Below are 13,668 nucleotides of genomic sequence, written 5' to 3'. Positions count from 1 at the left end.
ATGAAAAAGCCATTCCTACTATAGTTGCCTTGCAAACTTTTGAAATTGGTACTTCTCAGCGAAGACATCCATATGCCTAATTCTTTATGCTGTGCACTCATCTGGCTAACTAAATAGCTGACTCATTGCAGGATCTAACATACCCACACACCCGATACGCGAGTTGTCTGACCTGCTGCTGCAGCAAAGGTTCCAGAATAGTTTTTCTCTACCAGTATTTATAAGACTATTATTTATTACATCTGAGGAGTGAAATTTTAATAGTAAACTACAATCAGTAGGGGGGGAAGCTAGTTCTAGAGGTCAAGAACAGAGAATAGAATCCATTCTACAGCTTGGGACAACAGCCTCTCACAAGAAGAGCATTTGGTATTTCTTGTTCTTTATATAAAAGTAAAATTGGGCTACTACCCTACATCCCTGCATGCAGAAGATGCTTCGTTAGACTGAGTCATTGGTGGCTTATCTGTTATTATCAGCAACACTCCTGCTGCGTTTAGCAGTTTTGTAAGCCTGGTAAATACTCGTGCAATTTGGTGAAACAATGCACCATTTCTGTAGGTGAACAGCCTCTTGAACAACGGGCTCCCCTCCCTGCTTGTCAAGCCTGATGTTGCACTGTATCTTCACCTACAGTTGAGTCTATAAAGCCTGGACAGGAATATTGGACATGCCCAAAACAGCTTCAGGTCCGAAAGCCCAAGAAGTGAGATTTTTTTCAGGATCCTGGTGGTGCTCTACAGGAGCTCATGATCCATTAACGGAAGCTTCTACCACCAGCTGGGCAAGGGTGGAGAAAAAAAGTCACACTCTCCTCTGTACATGGTAAGAGGGCTATGCCAAAATACACATCGTTCTGTTCCTGTGACTGCCACTACACAGACAGCAAATTGCAACTCCTCTGTCATGGGATGCAGCTAAAATCTGGCACACTGAGTGAGGCTGCACAACCTAGACACAGGGATTTTACATGTCCGAGCATTTATAGGTGACCTGACAGATAACTGACAAGATCTACCATCATCCAGATTCCCTTTTGTGGAATTCATCACTGCCTGTAGGAGTTACATTCCTGAGAAAAAGCGATGAGTTTTGCTGATCCTGAGACTCAGTGCGAGGAAAAGATACAAAGCAAATGAACAGTTCTAGTCATTAGCTACCAAATAAGCTAAACATCAGGGAATGGGTAGATTTGGCTCCCTTTTCTCATCAGTTAACCAGCCACAACTGCCAAGCATATGGACCACAAATAAACGGGAATTTAATCGGAACCAGAGATGGAATTCTGCTCAGCCAACTCTGGATACCTATGTCTCTGGGCTAGCTATCCAATTCCCTTCTGAGTCAACAGAAAAACATGGGCATCCCTGATCTGACCTATTTTAGACATCTAGATTAGGATAAGATGAAAAAAGCACCTCTCCCATGACAGGAGAGCTGCGCCAGTGCTTCATAAGCAGTGGTCTACAAGCAAATGTCAACCCCTGGGCGAGATCACTCCCGCCTTGAGCATGTAGACAGTTCACTCACTCTCCTATCTACAATTTAGAAATTTGTGATAACGAAAAGGGAAATTCCCTTTTTTGTCATACCCCCAGGAAAGCTCTTCCATTGATCCCACATTTACAAGGGAGTTTACTTCTTGCTTTATCATTATCTCTTGATAGCAGTCCCCGATGTAGGACAGCAACAGGGGAAGGGAGATGCGAAGAGATGAACAACAAACGGAATATTCCTTGATGACAATTGTGGGGGGACTTTCTAAAATAAAGTTTCTAAAATAAAGAAGAAGCAACAGAGTTTCTCACCTCTGAAAGGAATCCACTTCCTGTAGGAATTTTTCACACATCCCAAAAAGGGGTTCCACTCTGTAATGAAGATAACATTCCTTGTTTTAGTTTTGAACACAGAAAATTGGCTCTATGGTTATAAACATTTAGGTGTTTTGGAATCCAGTTCAAACTCCTAAAACCCAGAAGATCTTACAGTGTTAAGGCCAGAAAGGTGTTCCCCACAAGAGTTTGCCATCTTCCTCCCCACATCCATATCCCCCTCCCACAAAAAATCAACTGCATGAGACACTAATTAAGGTCCCAAAGCCACTGCTAGAAAATATTAACTTTCCACCTATAAAACAGGAGGTTAAGAGGGAAACATATTATGCACCTCTATGGCAACACAGTACATTGATGGCAACAAACTCGAAACACAAGTAAACAAATTAGGATACTAACCACCTTGCTCTAACTCCACCAAATGAAGTTCTAATTCTACAACCATCCAAACCCATGTGGAACTTCATTGACCTCCGCAGCCAAAACGAACCACGCAGAGCCTCTCGTGGTACCTAAGCCACGCATGCACATGAGCATTTTGTGTCTGAGTCACACAAATGTTAGCTGCAGATCAGTCAAAAAGACAATTCTTTTCTGATGCTAAAAACTCAGCAACTAATACTTAATGAAGCAAACACGATTAGTGCATTGACACATGACTTTTCCACATTTAAATAGGTCCCAAGTATCAAACCTAAGACGCACTCTACAACACTTTTAACCTATTTATATGTTCATAGCTGAGAGAACTAAACCCCCTAATAATTTTGTCACCTAATTTAGTATTGTGCCACTCTACAGCTACACCAAAGGCAAAAGAAGGCTCTTCATGCTGAAGTAGTTTAGCAAATGGTTACTGGCATGCCGTGATGTTTTATGTGTCTAATTTATCCTTGCTGTTTTTTTTAAACAAAGCTTGAGGAAACTAAGCTTACAGTTAACCCTAAGAAGGTTCTTTACCAGGTTATCCTTACCCTCTAGTGGTACGCGCAGTCACTATAAGCTGTAACGCCTTCGCTTGCAGTCTCATGTGGTGGATAATGACCACTTGTCTACTTTCCACGCCGCTGTACATGAACTCCATTTTATAAGTTTCTTCCAAGATCTGTCAGGCAGACACCACAGGGGTAAGAAACCATCAGACTGTTAAACTCTTGCACAAGCGTGATCACAAGATTCTGGTATTTTTCCTCATACTGAGGAACACATTAATCCACGAGTCTCACTCTTTTGGTGAAATTCTTCATGGCGTTAAGTGGCACCTAATGCTAAAAGGTGATCTTGGTTATATTAAAGAAACAATTCATGAAACTTGGCCTGAAATCAAGCACTCCCTCCATTGGCAGTCTATCTTTTGACATTGCATTTCAGATTCCTAGGGGAAGAGCGCTCACCAAGTCCCACTGACTACTCTGGAATACAAAACGTGAGGAGCACAACAGAGCAACCTCCGTGGTCCTGCTCAGGTTTACATTTTTGGAGCTATATTTAACGAAGTTCTCTTGGAAACAACTTTACATTCAACAACGCTTCACGGACTGCAGCTGAAGATGGAAACTACCACAAGATAAGTATCATTCTGGGTTATTTTAGATACACGGTTAAAAGCTTAGACAGCACATGGCACAGTTTTACTCATCGTACTTTATCTGTCGAATAGATGGGCTTAAGTAGACAAGAGAAGTGCTCAAATTAATACAGTTGAGTTCAGTATGACTGTATAGAAACCAAGAACTTGTGAGTTATTTAATAGGAAATATTCCCTCACTCTGCATTGACGGGAAGTGTTCTACATTCACAATCACAACAGATAAAACTTCCCAGGGGGTTCACATGCTACTGAGAAGGGCACCCAAGACAGACAGTTCAATCAGAGAAGATTTAAAAAGCTGATAGGCTTTTGTTTCTACCATCCCTGGGGACAGCTGTCAAGAGCACAGAAGGTTTTGATGCACAGCAGTACCTGCCTCTTATTACATCTTAATTAACCAAAGACTCAAAGTGTCAGCATAGTTTCCCAGTAGATCCAGGAACTTGCTTTTACCCTGGATTTGTTTCCAGATTATTTAATAGCTTGCTTTCTCCTTTACCTTTGCTTAGTGCTTAGCTTCAGTTTTTCGAGGATCAGATCATTTATACATCACGGAATCAGAATAACTCAGGTTGGGTGGGACCTCTGGAGGTCATCTAGCCTGCTCCCTGCTCAGAGCATGTCTAATTAGATCCAGTTACTCAGGGCCACGTCAAGCTGTAAACACTTCCAAGGACGGAGATTCCCCCCATCTCTCCGGGCAACCTGTTCCTGTCCCTTACAGTAATTTTTTTTTCCCCTTGTATCCAATTAGAATTTCTCATATTCCGACACGTGTCCATTGTCTCTCGTCCAGAGCAGTCTGGATCCATCTCATCTATATCCTACAATGAGGCAGTGGCAGACAGCAGTAAATCCACCCTGAAGCCTTCTCTTCTCCAGGCTGGACAAGCCCAGCTCTCTCAGCCTCTCCTTGCAGGGAATGTGCTCCAGCCCCTGACCACCTTGGTGGCCCTTTGCTGAACTTACCCCAGTTTGTCAGCATCTTCCTTCTACTGGGGAGGCCAGAACACAAACACAGCCCTCCAGATGTGATCTCCCCAGAGCTGAATAGAGGGGAAGGATCACTTCCCCAGACCTGATGGCTACGCTCTTGCTAAGACAGCCCAGGATACAGTTGGCCTTCTCTACTGCCTCATGTTCAACGTGTTTGTCCACCAGGATCCCCATGCTGAACATCATGAGGTTGCTGTCATCCCAATTCCACAGCCTGTCCAGAGCAGCCCGAACAGCAGCCATACCCTCCAGCATATCAGCTGGCTCCTCAATTTGGAGGAGCCTTATCACCCACTCATTCAGCCAGAATCCTGCCAGTTTGGTGAAAAGGAAACGATGGGAGACTGCATCAAAGGCTTTGCTAAAGTAAAGAGATACGACATCCACTGCCCTCCCCTTGTTCACAGCACCAGCCCCCTCATCACAGAGAGCAACGATGTTGGTCAGGCATAATTTGCCCTCGGGAAATGCATTTTGGCTGTTCCCCATCACCTTTTTGATCTTCACTTGTTTAGAAACGGCTTTTAAAGAGAATTTGGTCCATGACCTTCCCCAGGAATGAGGTGAGGCCAAGTAGCCCACAGTTTTCTGGATCTTCTTTCTTGCTCTTCCGGAAGATGGGTGCGATGTTTGCCTTTTTTACAGTTGTCATGAACCTCCCCCACTCGCCACTCATCTTCTGAAGATGTGAGAAATTACTCCACTTTGGGGAACTGAGATTTACTTGGACAGACTACAGCACTGGAAGGTCAGAAGGGTATTATTGTTGCATGGCCAAGAAGGGCTCGTATCCGAGGACTTGCCTCCACACAGACCCAGCTGCTTCTACCTCACCTGTTTTGCTGCAGCAGATGCTAATGCGTTCTGTTTCAGGTACAGCGGAGCTGCCACGTTCCACAGCTTCTCCTGCAAGGCCTACGGAAGAAAACCATGAAATGTTTTTCATTTCATTTTCATTTATCATTTCATTTTCAATGAAATGAAACATTGAAATGAAATGAAACATTTTCAACAGGTTGGTTGAAAAAGCAGGCCAAAGTTTTCTTTTAGGCTTTTAAATACAACATGGGGAACCGAGGCCTACAAAATATGTATTGTTCTATAAATACACAGAGATACCTATACAACTATAAAATATAAAACAGAAGTTGAGAATAATATTAACAAAGATATGAATTAGAGACTGGCTGAGCCAAACTCTTCAGTACTTTTTAAGGAGAACTACATGCAGAATGAAGTCACTTATTAGAAAAACAATAACCCGCTGCTTTATCACCTCCCTGAGGCCAAGATCAGGGTAATCTCAGATTGCAGACAAAAAGTGGAAACAATAACAACTGTCCCCAGAAACACACCCACACAGTCATATTTCTGAACTTTTCTGTTGACAGTCTCCACCCCACCAAAGATCGTGGAGTTACTAAGATCACTGAGTGTAAATCAGCTACTGATATTCATATTAAAAAAAAAAACCAACAAAAAACCAAACAAACCAAAAACCCAAAAACAACCCACCCAACCACACCTTATTTGCTTTTTGATTTATGTTTAAAAAAAATGAAGAAAGCTTGACTGGATGATTTATATCACTGCCTCCTTTTTGAAGCTGCCTGACCTTAGATACAGCTGCACACAAAGCTGGCTGTAGCCAAAGCTCAAAAACATACAGACTATATCCTTCACTAGGCTGGCCCCAGAATCCCAGTTAACCACCCCTAAAATCAGAGGTTATGTAGAGCTTTTAAAGGTCTGGAACCTTCTGAGCCTCGAGGGGCTGGGAAATGAAGATACTTTTTTCCCCAACAGCTTCTTTCTCTTGGGGAAAGAAGCAATTGGAAAGAAAACTACTGAAAGGGCTGCTCTGACATTCGGGTTCCCTCTGCCATATCAGGATTTCTAATTGCATTATATTACGAGTTACTTTTCATTTCAGCTACGTTACTGACTCTTCTGCATCACTGATGTATTGACTGTTCTACAGCTCGAGCCAAGCATGGCTGGTGCAGCTTTTACCCCCTTCTTCCAAACAGAGCACTCAACAGATACACAACAGATACACAGAGCGCTTGCCAGATACACAAACCATCTGGTTCACTCCAATCAAACCCTGGAGAAGGGCAACAAAGCCACCTCCAAATGCTGGTCCTCTGCCTGGATAGCACATTTTGCTTTGGCAAAAGTTTTGGATTTAGCTAGGAAGGTACTGACACCACCCATCTAAAATACCTTCTTTGGGTGATACACATATTCCAAAGATTTGAGGGCTGCCATGAGATGGCAACTGGCATCTGGCAACTGGCAGCTACGCATTTAGCAAAGAAACTGAAATCCCTCCTTGGTTTTACATAACAAAACTGTTATTGAGTCCCGTCTGGAAACTTGTTTGTTACCTGCTTTAGTTCTTGCTTTACGTGTGTACAAATTACATTCAAACACCTAAAGAATGCCAGGAGACCAACTTAAATACTATTGCCAGTTGATAGCTTGAAAAGTGAAGCAAAAAATTAGTTCCTGTTTACAGCAAGAAGCTGACTTTGCAAAGGGTTGCTGCCACGGTGTCAAAGTAACCACTTGATCTGCTAATACCAAATAGATAGATCATTTCAGCGCTGTAAAAGAAAGCATGACTTATTTTGCTCAATCAAGTCTAAAGAACTTCTTTGGCATTGGTGCCAAAAAAGCTGTCTACAAAACATTGTCTATAAAAACTCCACTTACAGCAGCAGTTTAGCAAAATGTGTTCCAGTGGCCACTAGTGAAGAAAAGTTACTCTCATAACATAAAAGGCTAGAGAGTAGTTGCCTCCGTTGTGATTTCTGTCAGAAAATAAACTCTGCACTGGCAAAATGCACGTGAACCAACACAAGCCCTAGGTACAACAGCAGAGATCTGCACTGGCTTACTCATTGGCAAAGTTAATGCATAAATTATTTGCCACTGAAGGGAAGCAGGAATGCCAGAAATCCATGGAACCTGTGCTTTCATCATACATCAGTTTTCAGCACAAACATCAAAACAGGGAAGTGCACCACTAAGATGGACCAGGGGCATTTTTGAAGAACAGCCCAAAAACCCTGATGAAGTCAAACCTTGATGAGGAGCAGCTGACACTGAAGGTAAGTTGCAGTGAAATCTGCCATGCCTGCCAGTTCTGACTGCAGTTCTCCAAGCCTCTGAAGATCACTGAAGCATGTGGGGAAAAAAAAAAAAAAAAAACACATTGAGACAGCAAGTTAATCTAAATGCACTCGGAATGCAGCAACAGCATCGATGAAGCCAGCCATTTCTGCATCTTGCTTTTTCTTATCTTTAGAACGAGCACCAGAAACAGTAGCAAAACGCGCACTACAAACCAGTTCGCACCTTGGGACTTGGCATCTCCTTTCTTCCTGGAGGCTGACATGAGCACAGCAGTGGAAGCAGTAAGTCTGTCAACCCGTATTACTCTGCGGCCCTACGGGAACCGTACAGCGTAGCAGGTCCAGATTTAACTTAAAACACTCCAGACTTCTACAGCAGCTAACGACCCGTTTGTGTTACACTGTTGGGAAATCTAACTATTCATGTTGGCTAGGAAAGGTTTGGAACATGTCAGGCTCATGCAACCACGTATATTTGAAATATAGCTGCCTTTTTAAAACAAGCTGAAATCTGAGGTACTGATATTTGCCCAAGTTGTGTGCTGTCTGGTATAAGTATTTCTTGTAACTCATACAGCAGTAGAAGTAGCTTTTAACGTCACAGAAAAAAAAAAAGACAGTTAATGGAACCCAAAAAGGCTTTAGTTCTCCACTCTTAGACATGTTTTAAAATCAAAAGTGTGTATTAAGAAAACAAAACTCATTTTTTGTTATAGAACTGAAAATAAGTTGGATGATGTGGATTCAACATGTCTCTGTTCTTCTCTGTATTTTGCTTTGATCCAAAGTGTACTAAAATTGTCACCCTACTTCCAAGTTTCCTACGGTACTATTAAAAACAATGTTTTTTCCTCAGATGACCCTTTCCTTTTGTTTATTTTAGCTTTATCTTTGCATTTATGATGCAATTCTGAAACTTTGACTCTGCCAAACCAGAAGGTTGCTGAGCGCTGACACGTTAAAAAAAAAATCCATGAGATTATCTGTGTAATTTGCAGCCAAAGAAAATCTCTCCTAAGCAGAGGGGCTGTGCCTTCCTTCAACACAACAGCAGCAGAGCCAGCCCGAGCCCTACGTAGTGACTCCGTTTAATCTTTTCCCAGAGAGAAAAGAACAGACTCCTGGGTGCTTAATTCCCGTGTCATACTTAATGCATCACAACACACTAACAGGGAACAGGATATCATCCCTCAGCTAACAGCTAGGCAGATATTCCGTTTCCCAGTCTTCTACAGTTCCCAATTCCACTAATTCTATTTCCTTACAAATCTTAAACAGATTTCAACATCCCTGCAAGACAAAAAAAATTCCATTTGTATAGATGGAGAAACTAAACCACAAAGAATGATTTGCTAAAAAGCCTGTCTTGTAGTTTCAGCTGCAGAGCCTGGGGGAAGAGCCTCAGTCTTATGCGTGGTTAGAAATGTAAGTCCCAAGTAGACACCAGCTCCACGAGGTCTGCTCTACTTCCCCTGATGACAATAACGATAAAGGAGGAGGGACTTATGTCCCACCGCAGAATCCACTGCTGTGAGCTTCTTCTATCCCTCTCCTCTCAGCAACCGAACTGTTGGTGCAGGAAACTCTTGCCCTCTGCAAAATAACCTTTAACACTTTTGTTTGGTTGGTTTTGTCTTAAATCTTCCCTTCTCTTAAGGGTGGAAAACAGCAGCTGGTTTAGTACGGTTCCTGGGTGGTGATCCCAGCAGGAAAAAAGCCAAGCTAATAATTTCCATCAACTCCAAAGCATTACTGTCCTTTACTGCATATAAGTTACACACGCAGTCATCTCCGACACGATTCCTACACTCAAAACTGAAAACAGTCACAGCCTGAGAGGTTTCCAGACCTTCATCGTGCCTACAAGATTCTGGATGCTCTGCCAAGAGGTTACCTGTTTCAAGCGTTTAGTGCAATTAAATGCCTTGAGACTGTGTTTTAGGCTGCACACAGTAGCTTCAAAACAGCTGAGGACAAAGCATACAGCTTTCACAGTTGGGTTCTCAGTGAGGAGCACACTGTTTATTCTCCACTGCAGGTGGGTGTGAAAGTGATTTACAGCTACACATACAGAAGAGGCAACTATTTTGGAGGAAGGAAAAAAAATAAAGCTTTTTGGAATTCCGTATTCCAAACAAAGCATTTTAGGTGGTTTTTCTAACTCTCAAAATAAGGCTGTTTTCCTCTTTCCAAGCAGAGGAATCATACTGAAAAGATCCTTTTCAAGTTTGTGTTTGTGTCAATCAGTCCAGAAATGAAATGGAAGAGGCAGCATAAAACCCACATTCAGAAGCCATACCGTAACACCCTTATCTGTAAAACAGCAGACAGCAACATGCAATAATATTGTCTATTCCAGGAAAATCTCTCTCTGATTTTCAAACTGATGAAGAATATCAAAGTCCTTTATAAGTGGCACTGGCGCTGAGAACCCAACAAAGCACCAGAAGCAAGTCCTCTCGTGCTGAATGAAAGGCCACAGGATGTGGAACCTGAAGAGCAAAGGGGACAGCCTCTCTCTTCCCACAAAATCAAAACAGAAAAACCCCTGTGCACGTACATTAAAAATAACATGATCAAAATGAAGGACTCCTACAGGGACGGAGAACTAAGAATGACACACAAGGCTGTCGTCCATAAAAACTGAAAGTATATTTTACCATAAGCGAACAGTCCAAGAAGAGCACCCTTACCTGATTCTTACCATGCTCTGAAAAGATGTTCCCCCAAAACACACACTGATTAGTTGGTGGGACACAGCCAGAGCCGAGACCATCAGTTTTATTTCAAATAGGCCATGAATGCCGTTTTATCACAATGCTCTCTAGAAGAAGGCTCAGACTAAGTGCCTGATGGCAAAGTACAATGCTGATATTCAGAAGCAAAGCACCTGCTTCAGAGAAACTGGGAATCCTAACCAACCTTCCCATGAACAAGGCTTGCAGCCTTACCGGATGGTAAATTCCAGCAGCTCCTGTATGCCCTGCGGGTCAAGGTGCTGAAGGTTGTAAACCCTCTCCAGGCTCTGATGCAAGAACTGCTGGGAAGGATCTTCGTGTGGCGTAATACTGGGAGAGACAGGGGAGGACACCAGCTTTCTACCTGGCAACTAAGCAAGAAGAAACACATGCGTACAGAAAAGTCTAACACAAGTAACAACACTGCAAAATGCTGCCGCATTATTTAACAACTACCAACTGAGAGCTCTGATTTATTTCTCAAATTCAAAATTTATATCAAGTCCACATCTTTTATCTTTGTTAGTTAATACTCTCCATTTTATAAGCCACTTGCAACTAGAGATCTTCAGATTAAACTTCAACATCTCTCTGAAGGAAACATCTTCCTCATCTACTAACTATGACACCGTGAAGTCAAGGGAAGTCCAAGAGCACACAAATCACAACTCATTTTATGAGCTGTAATAAGACTTAGGACCAACCTGTACTTCCATGCAGGAAAAACATGCTTCAAAGCAGCAGGGAACACATCTCACCCGCGAGTAAACCGTTTAGGTAGGACACAAGTCAAATGTTGGAAGATCTACAAAGGCTAAGCTCCCCTTCCCCACACAGTCAGAGCTCCCAGGACTCCTGCCCTCCCAGTATTCTTTCCTAACCAGCAAACCATGTGCTGTTCTCACTTGAGAGCAATAACGTTATTATTCTCCCCAAAATATTACAAAATCCATATTGTAACAATTTAATATTTGGCTCTCCTTACTTAACGTACATTTCAATATTCATTTGCTTGGTGCCTGGGAGAAAAACCTTTTAGAATCGAAGTGTTACACACTGACAGGCATGGAAGAGACCAGCAATAACAGAGTGGCGAAGTGCAAACCAAAGTGATTCAACTTACCCTTAGCGGAGGGACCAGATGAGAGAGACTGTCCCGAAGATAGGCGTAATGTCTGAATGTATGATCAGAGAACAGGGCAGGCATTGTTGGGCAACTTTTAGCAGCGTTAAAAATCAGAACCAGAACAGCAATGTCTATTGAAATGGATTGTTAAAGAAAAATAAACAACAGCAAGAAGAGGTCCTTGGGGATGGCAAGTTAAAAGAACAACTCAACAACCCTTTCTTTGCTGGAGATTGTTTAGGAAGTTCTTTACAGTTGGAGAACGCTGAGCAAAACCCAAAGAGGCAGCTGTCTGAGCAGATGAAAACAAAGTACAAAGCGCAAACATTACAGGATGGGCCATATTGGAGGAAGGATGTTACTGCCAACATGGGATGGCTCAGAGGCAACACAAAGGATAGGAGCCAGGGATTATAAATGCAGAACATGCTCATTAGGTGGAGTTTCACTCTTCCTCAAAGCTTACACTGTGCTTACCAGTTTGGTACCCAAACACCACCTAAAATTAAACATTTACCTCTGAGTCTTTGAAAATTGCTGCATTTCCTATGATGCCCTGAAAAACATCCCTCTTACACAGACTTAAAACAAACCAAAGAATCAAACATGGGAAGATCATTCTGGAATAGAAAAAACATTTGCACTGTTTGAGAGCCTGAGAAATACAGACGGCACCCAAAGGCTTTAATCAGTTAGCCCAAAGGCTGGGCCACTCACCTGCAACAGGGTTGACCCCAAGCGTAAGATCTCTAACAGGAGAGCGTGAAAGGATCGCCTGGGCACTTGCCTGCACAGGGAAGAAGCAGGTTCAGCCACAGAAGGGACTGAATCCACATCTCACCTCCTTAAAAATCTTCGGCATCCACAGGCTGCCAAGCATAAAGGTTTCCACTTGACAAACCAATTTCTCCTCTTTACCCAAAATCCTTTCCAAACTTTCAGCTGAAGCTATTCAACTAACCTGATTCAAATTTGCCAAGTGCTTTGAATCAAATAAAACCATGTTTTTAATTGACAGTTTACACTGGAAACATACCATCCAGGTCTACCTTGTAGTTTCTGGCTCCCAGGCCTGTCTTCACATAATGTATCTCCATAAAATTTGGTGGCAAGTTACCTCCAGAACATTCTCTAAAATATTCTTTGGTTCAGGGCAGGAAGGTGCCTTGAGCTAAACAGCAGCTTTCTCCCAGCCCCAATGTTCCTTCAATTCTGAACTCATAGGATGAATTTACTCAAATTATTACTCAACTATCTATGGATTAATCTTTCTCTCCACCTGATTCTAGCTCTTTTCAATTCTCACAAGGTATTTATTTAATCTGTATAGAATTTCTAGCTGATGGCCTGTGACTGGTGAGAGAAATAAGGAGTAGCTTCACAGAGGAAGAGAGTTGTTCCAGTCTAACATGTCTCAGCACGCATCAGAAATAACATTACGTTCTGCAATCGCACAGAAGGGAAGCAAGGAGAATGAACAATGGAAAAATCATATTTTTGCATTTCCAAGGCATCTCCTATTGTTAAGGATAATGGTATTACAATAATAGTTTGTATTCTACAGCACTAGAAGAGCTAATGCTAATATAAGGATTTCTGATTTTGAATTATTTCAGAAAGATGATAAATTTATAGCACTGTGGGGATTCAGCCACTGCTGTACTAAGAGATGGTGCTGTTCTGTACACTGCACAACAGTGAGGATAGGAGAAGTTTTACCTAAAAAGAAAACAAGGAAAACCACTCTTCTTATTTGAAAGCTAAAGCATCTTCAAAATTAGTGCAGACTAGACAAACGTTTTCACATCAAAGGACTCAGCTGCAACGCCTAAACCTTGACAAATTGCTTGATAAACAGATCATTCATCACAGCATAAAAAAAGGCCAATTATACCACATTGGTATTTATGAAGATGGTTCCGGATCACAGTTATTCCATCACTTGCTGAGTAATAAAACTAAGCTGCAAAGGGATTCAGAAATAGCTACAGGATTGTCTGCTACGGTTTGAAATAGTTTAACAAATGTGAGCATCAGGAAAATATGAATAAAATCTATTACAGTCAAAATGATCAACTGGCTTCATTAAAAAGATACAGGCTGGGTCATCCATGTCTGGTTCTGGAGTGTCAAAGAACGGATGTGTGCTCAGCAGCTCTGGGACTAACGGAAGCACCAAAGTGGGATGCCTGCTTCCCAAGAACTTCAAGCATCTGAAAATACACAGATTGAAATATTTATT

At 42.2% G+C, this 13,668-nt stretch overlaps 1 protein-coding gene across 2 annotated transcripts in view; it reads right to left on the bottom strand.

Annotated features, from left to right (window-relative positions):
• Positions 1-13,668, bottom strand: part of INTS4 (integrator complex subunit 4) — a 37,512-nt gene that overhangs the window by 4,830 nt on the left and 19,014 nt on the right. For both annotated transcript variants that reach the window (XM_075491227.1, XM_075491228.1), the window contains exons 13-19: positions 13,524-13,639; positions 11,424-11,557; positions 10,514-10,671; positions 7,512-7,605; positions 5,257-5,337; positions 2,810-2,940; positions 1,809-1,868 (exon numbers count right to left, since the gene is read on the bottom strand). In XM_075491227.1, the coding sequence (XP_075347342.1) occupies positions 1,809-1,868; positions 2,810-2,940; positions 5,257-5,337; positions 7,512-7,605; positions 10,514-10,671; positions 11,424-11,557; positions 13,524-13,639 (774 nt within the window). The remainder of the gene's footprint in view (positions 1-1,808; positions 1,869-2,809; positions 2,941-5,256; positions 5,338-7,511; positions 7,606-10,513; positions 10,672-11,423; positions 11,558-13,523; positions 13,640-13,668) is intronic.

The sequence above is a fragment of the Mycteria americana genome, chromosome 1 (assembly GCF_035582795.1).
Source record: "Mycteria americana isolate JAX WOST 10 ecotype Jacksonville Zoo and Gardens chromosome 1, USCA_MyAme_1.0, whole genome shotgun sequence".
Lineage (NCBI taxonomy): Eukaryota > Metazoa > Chordata > Aves > Ciconiiformes > Ciconiidae > Mycteria > Mycteria americana.
This window is presented reverse-complemented; position numbering and strand designations above follow the sequence as displayed.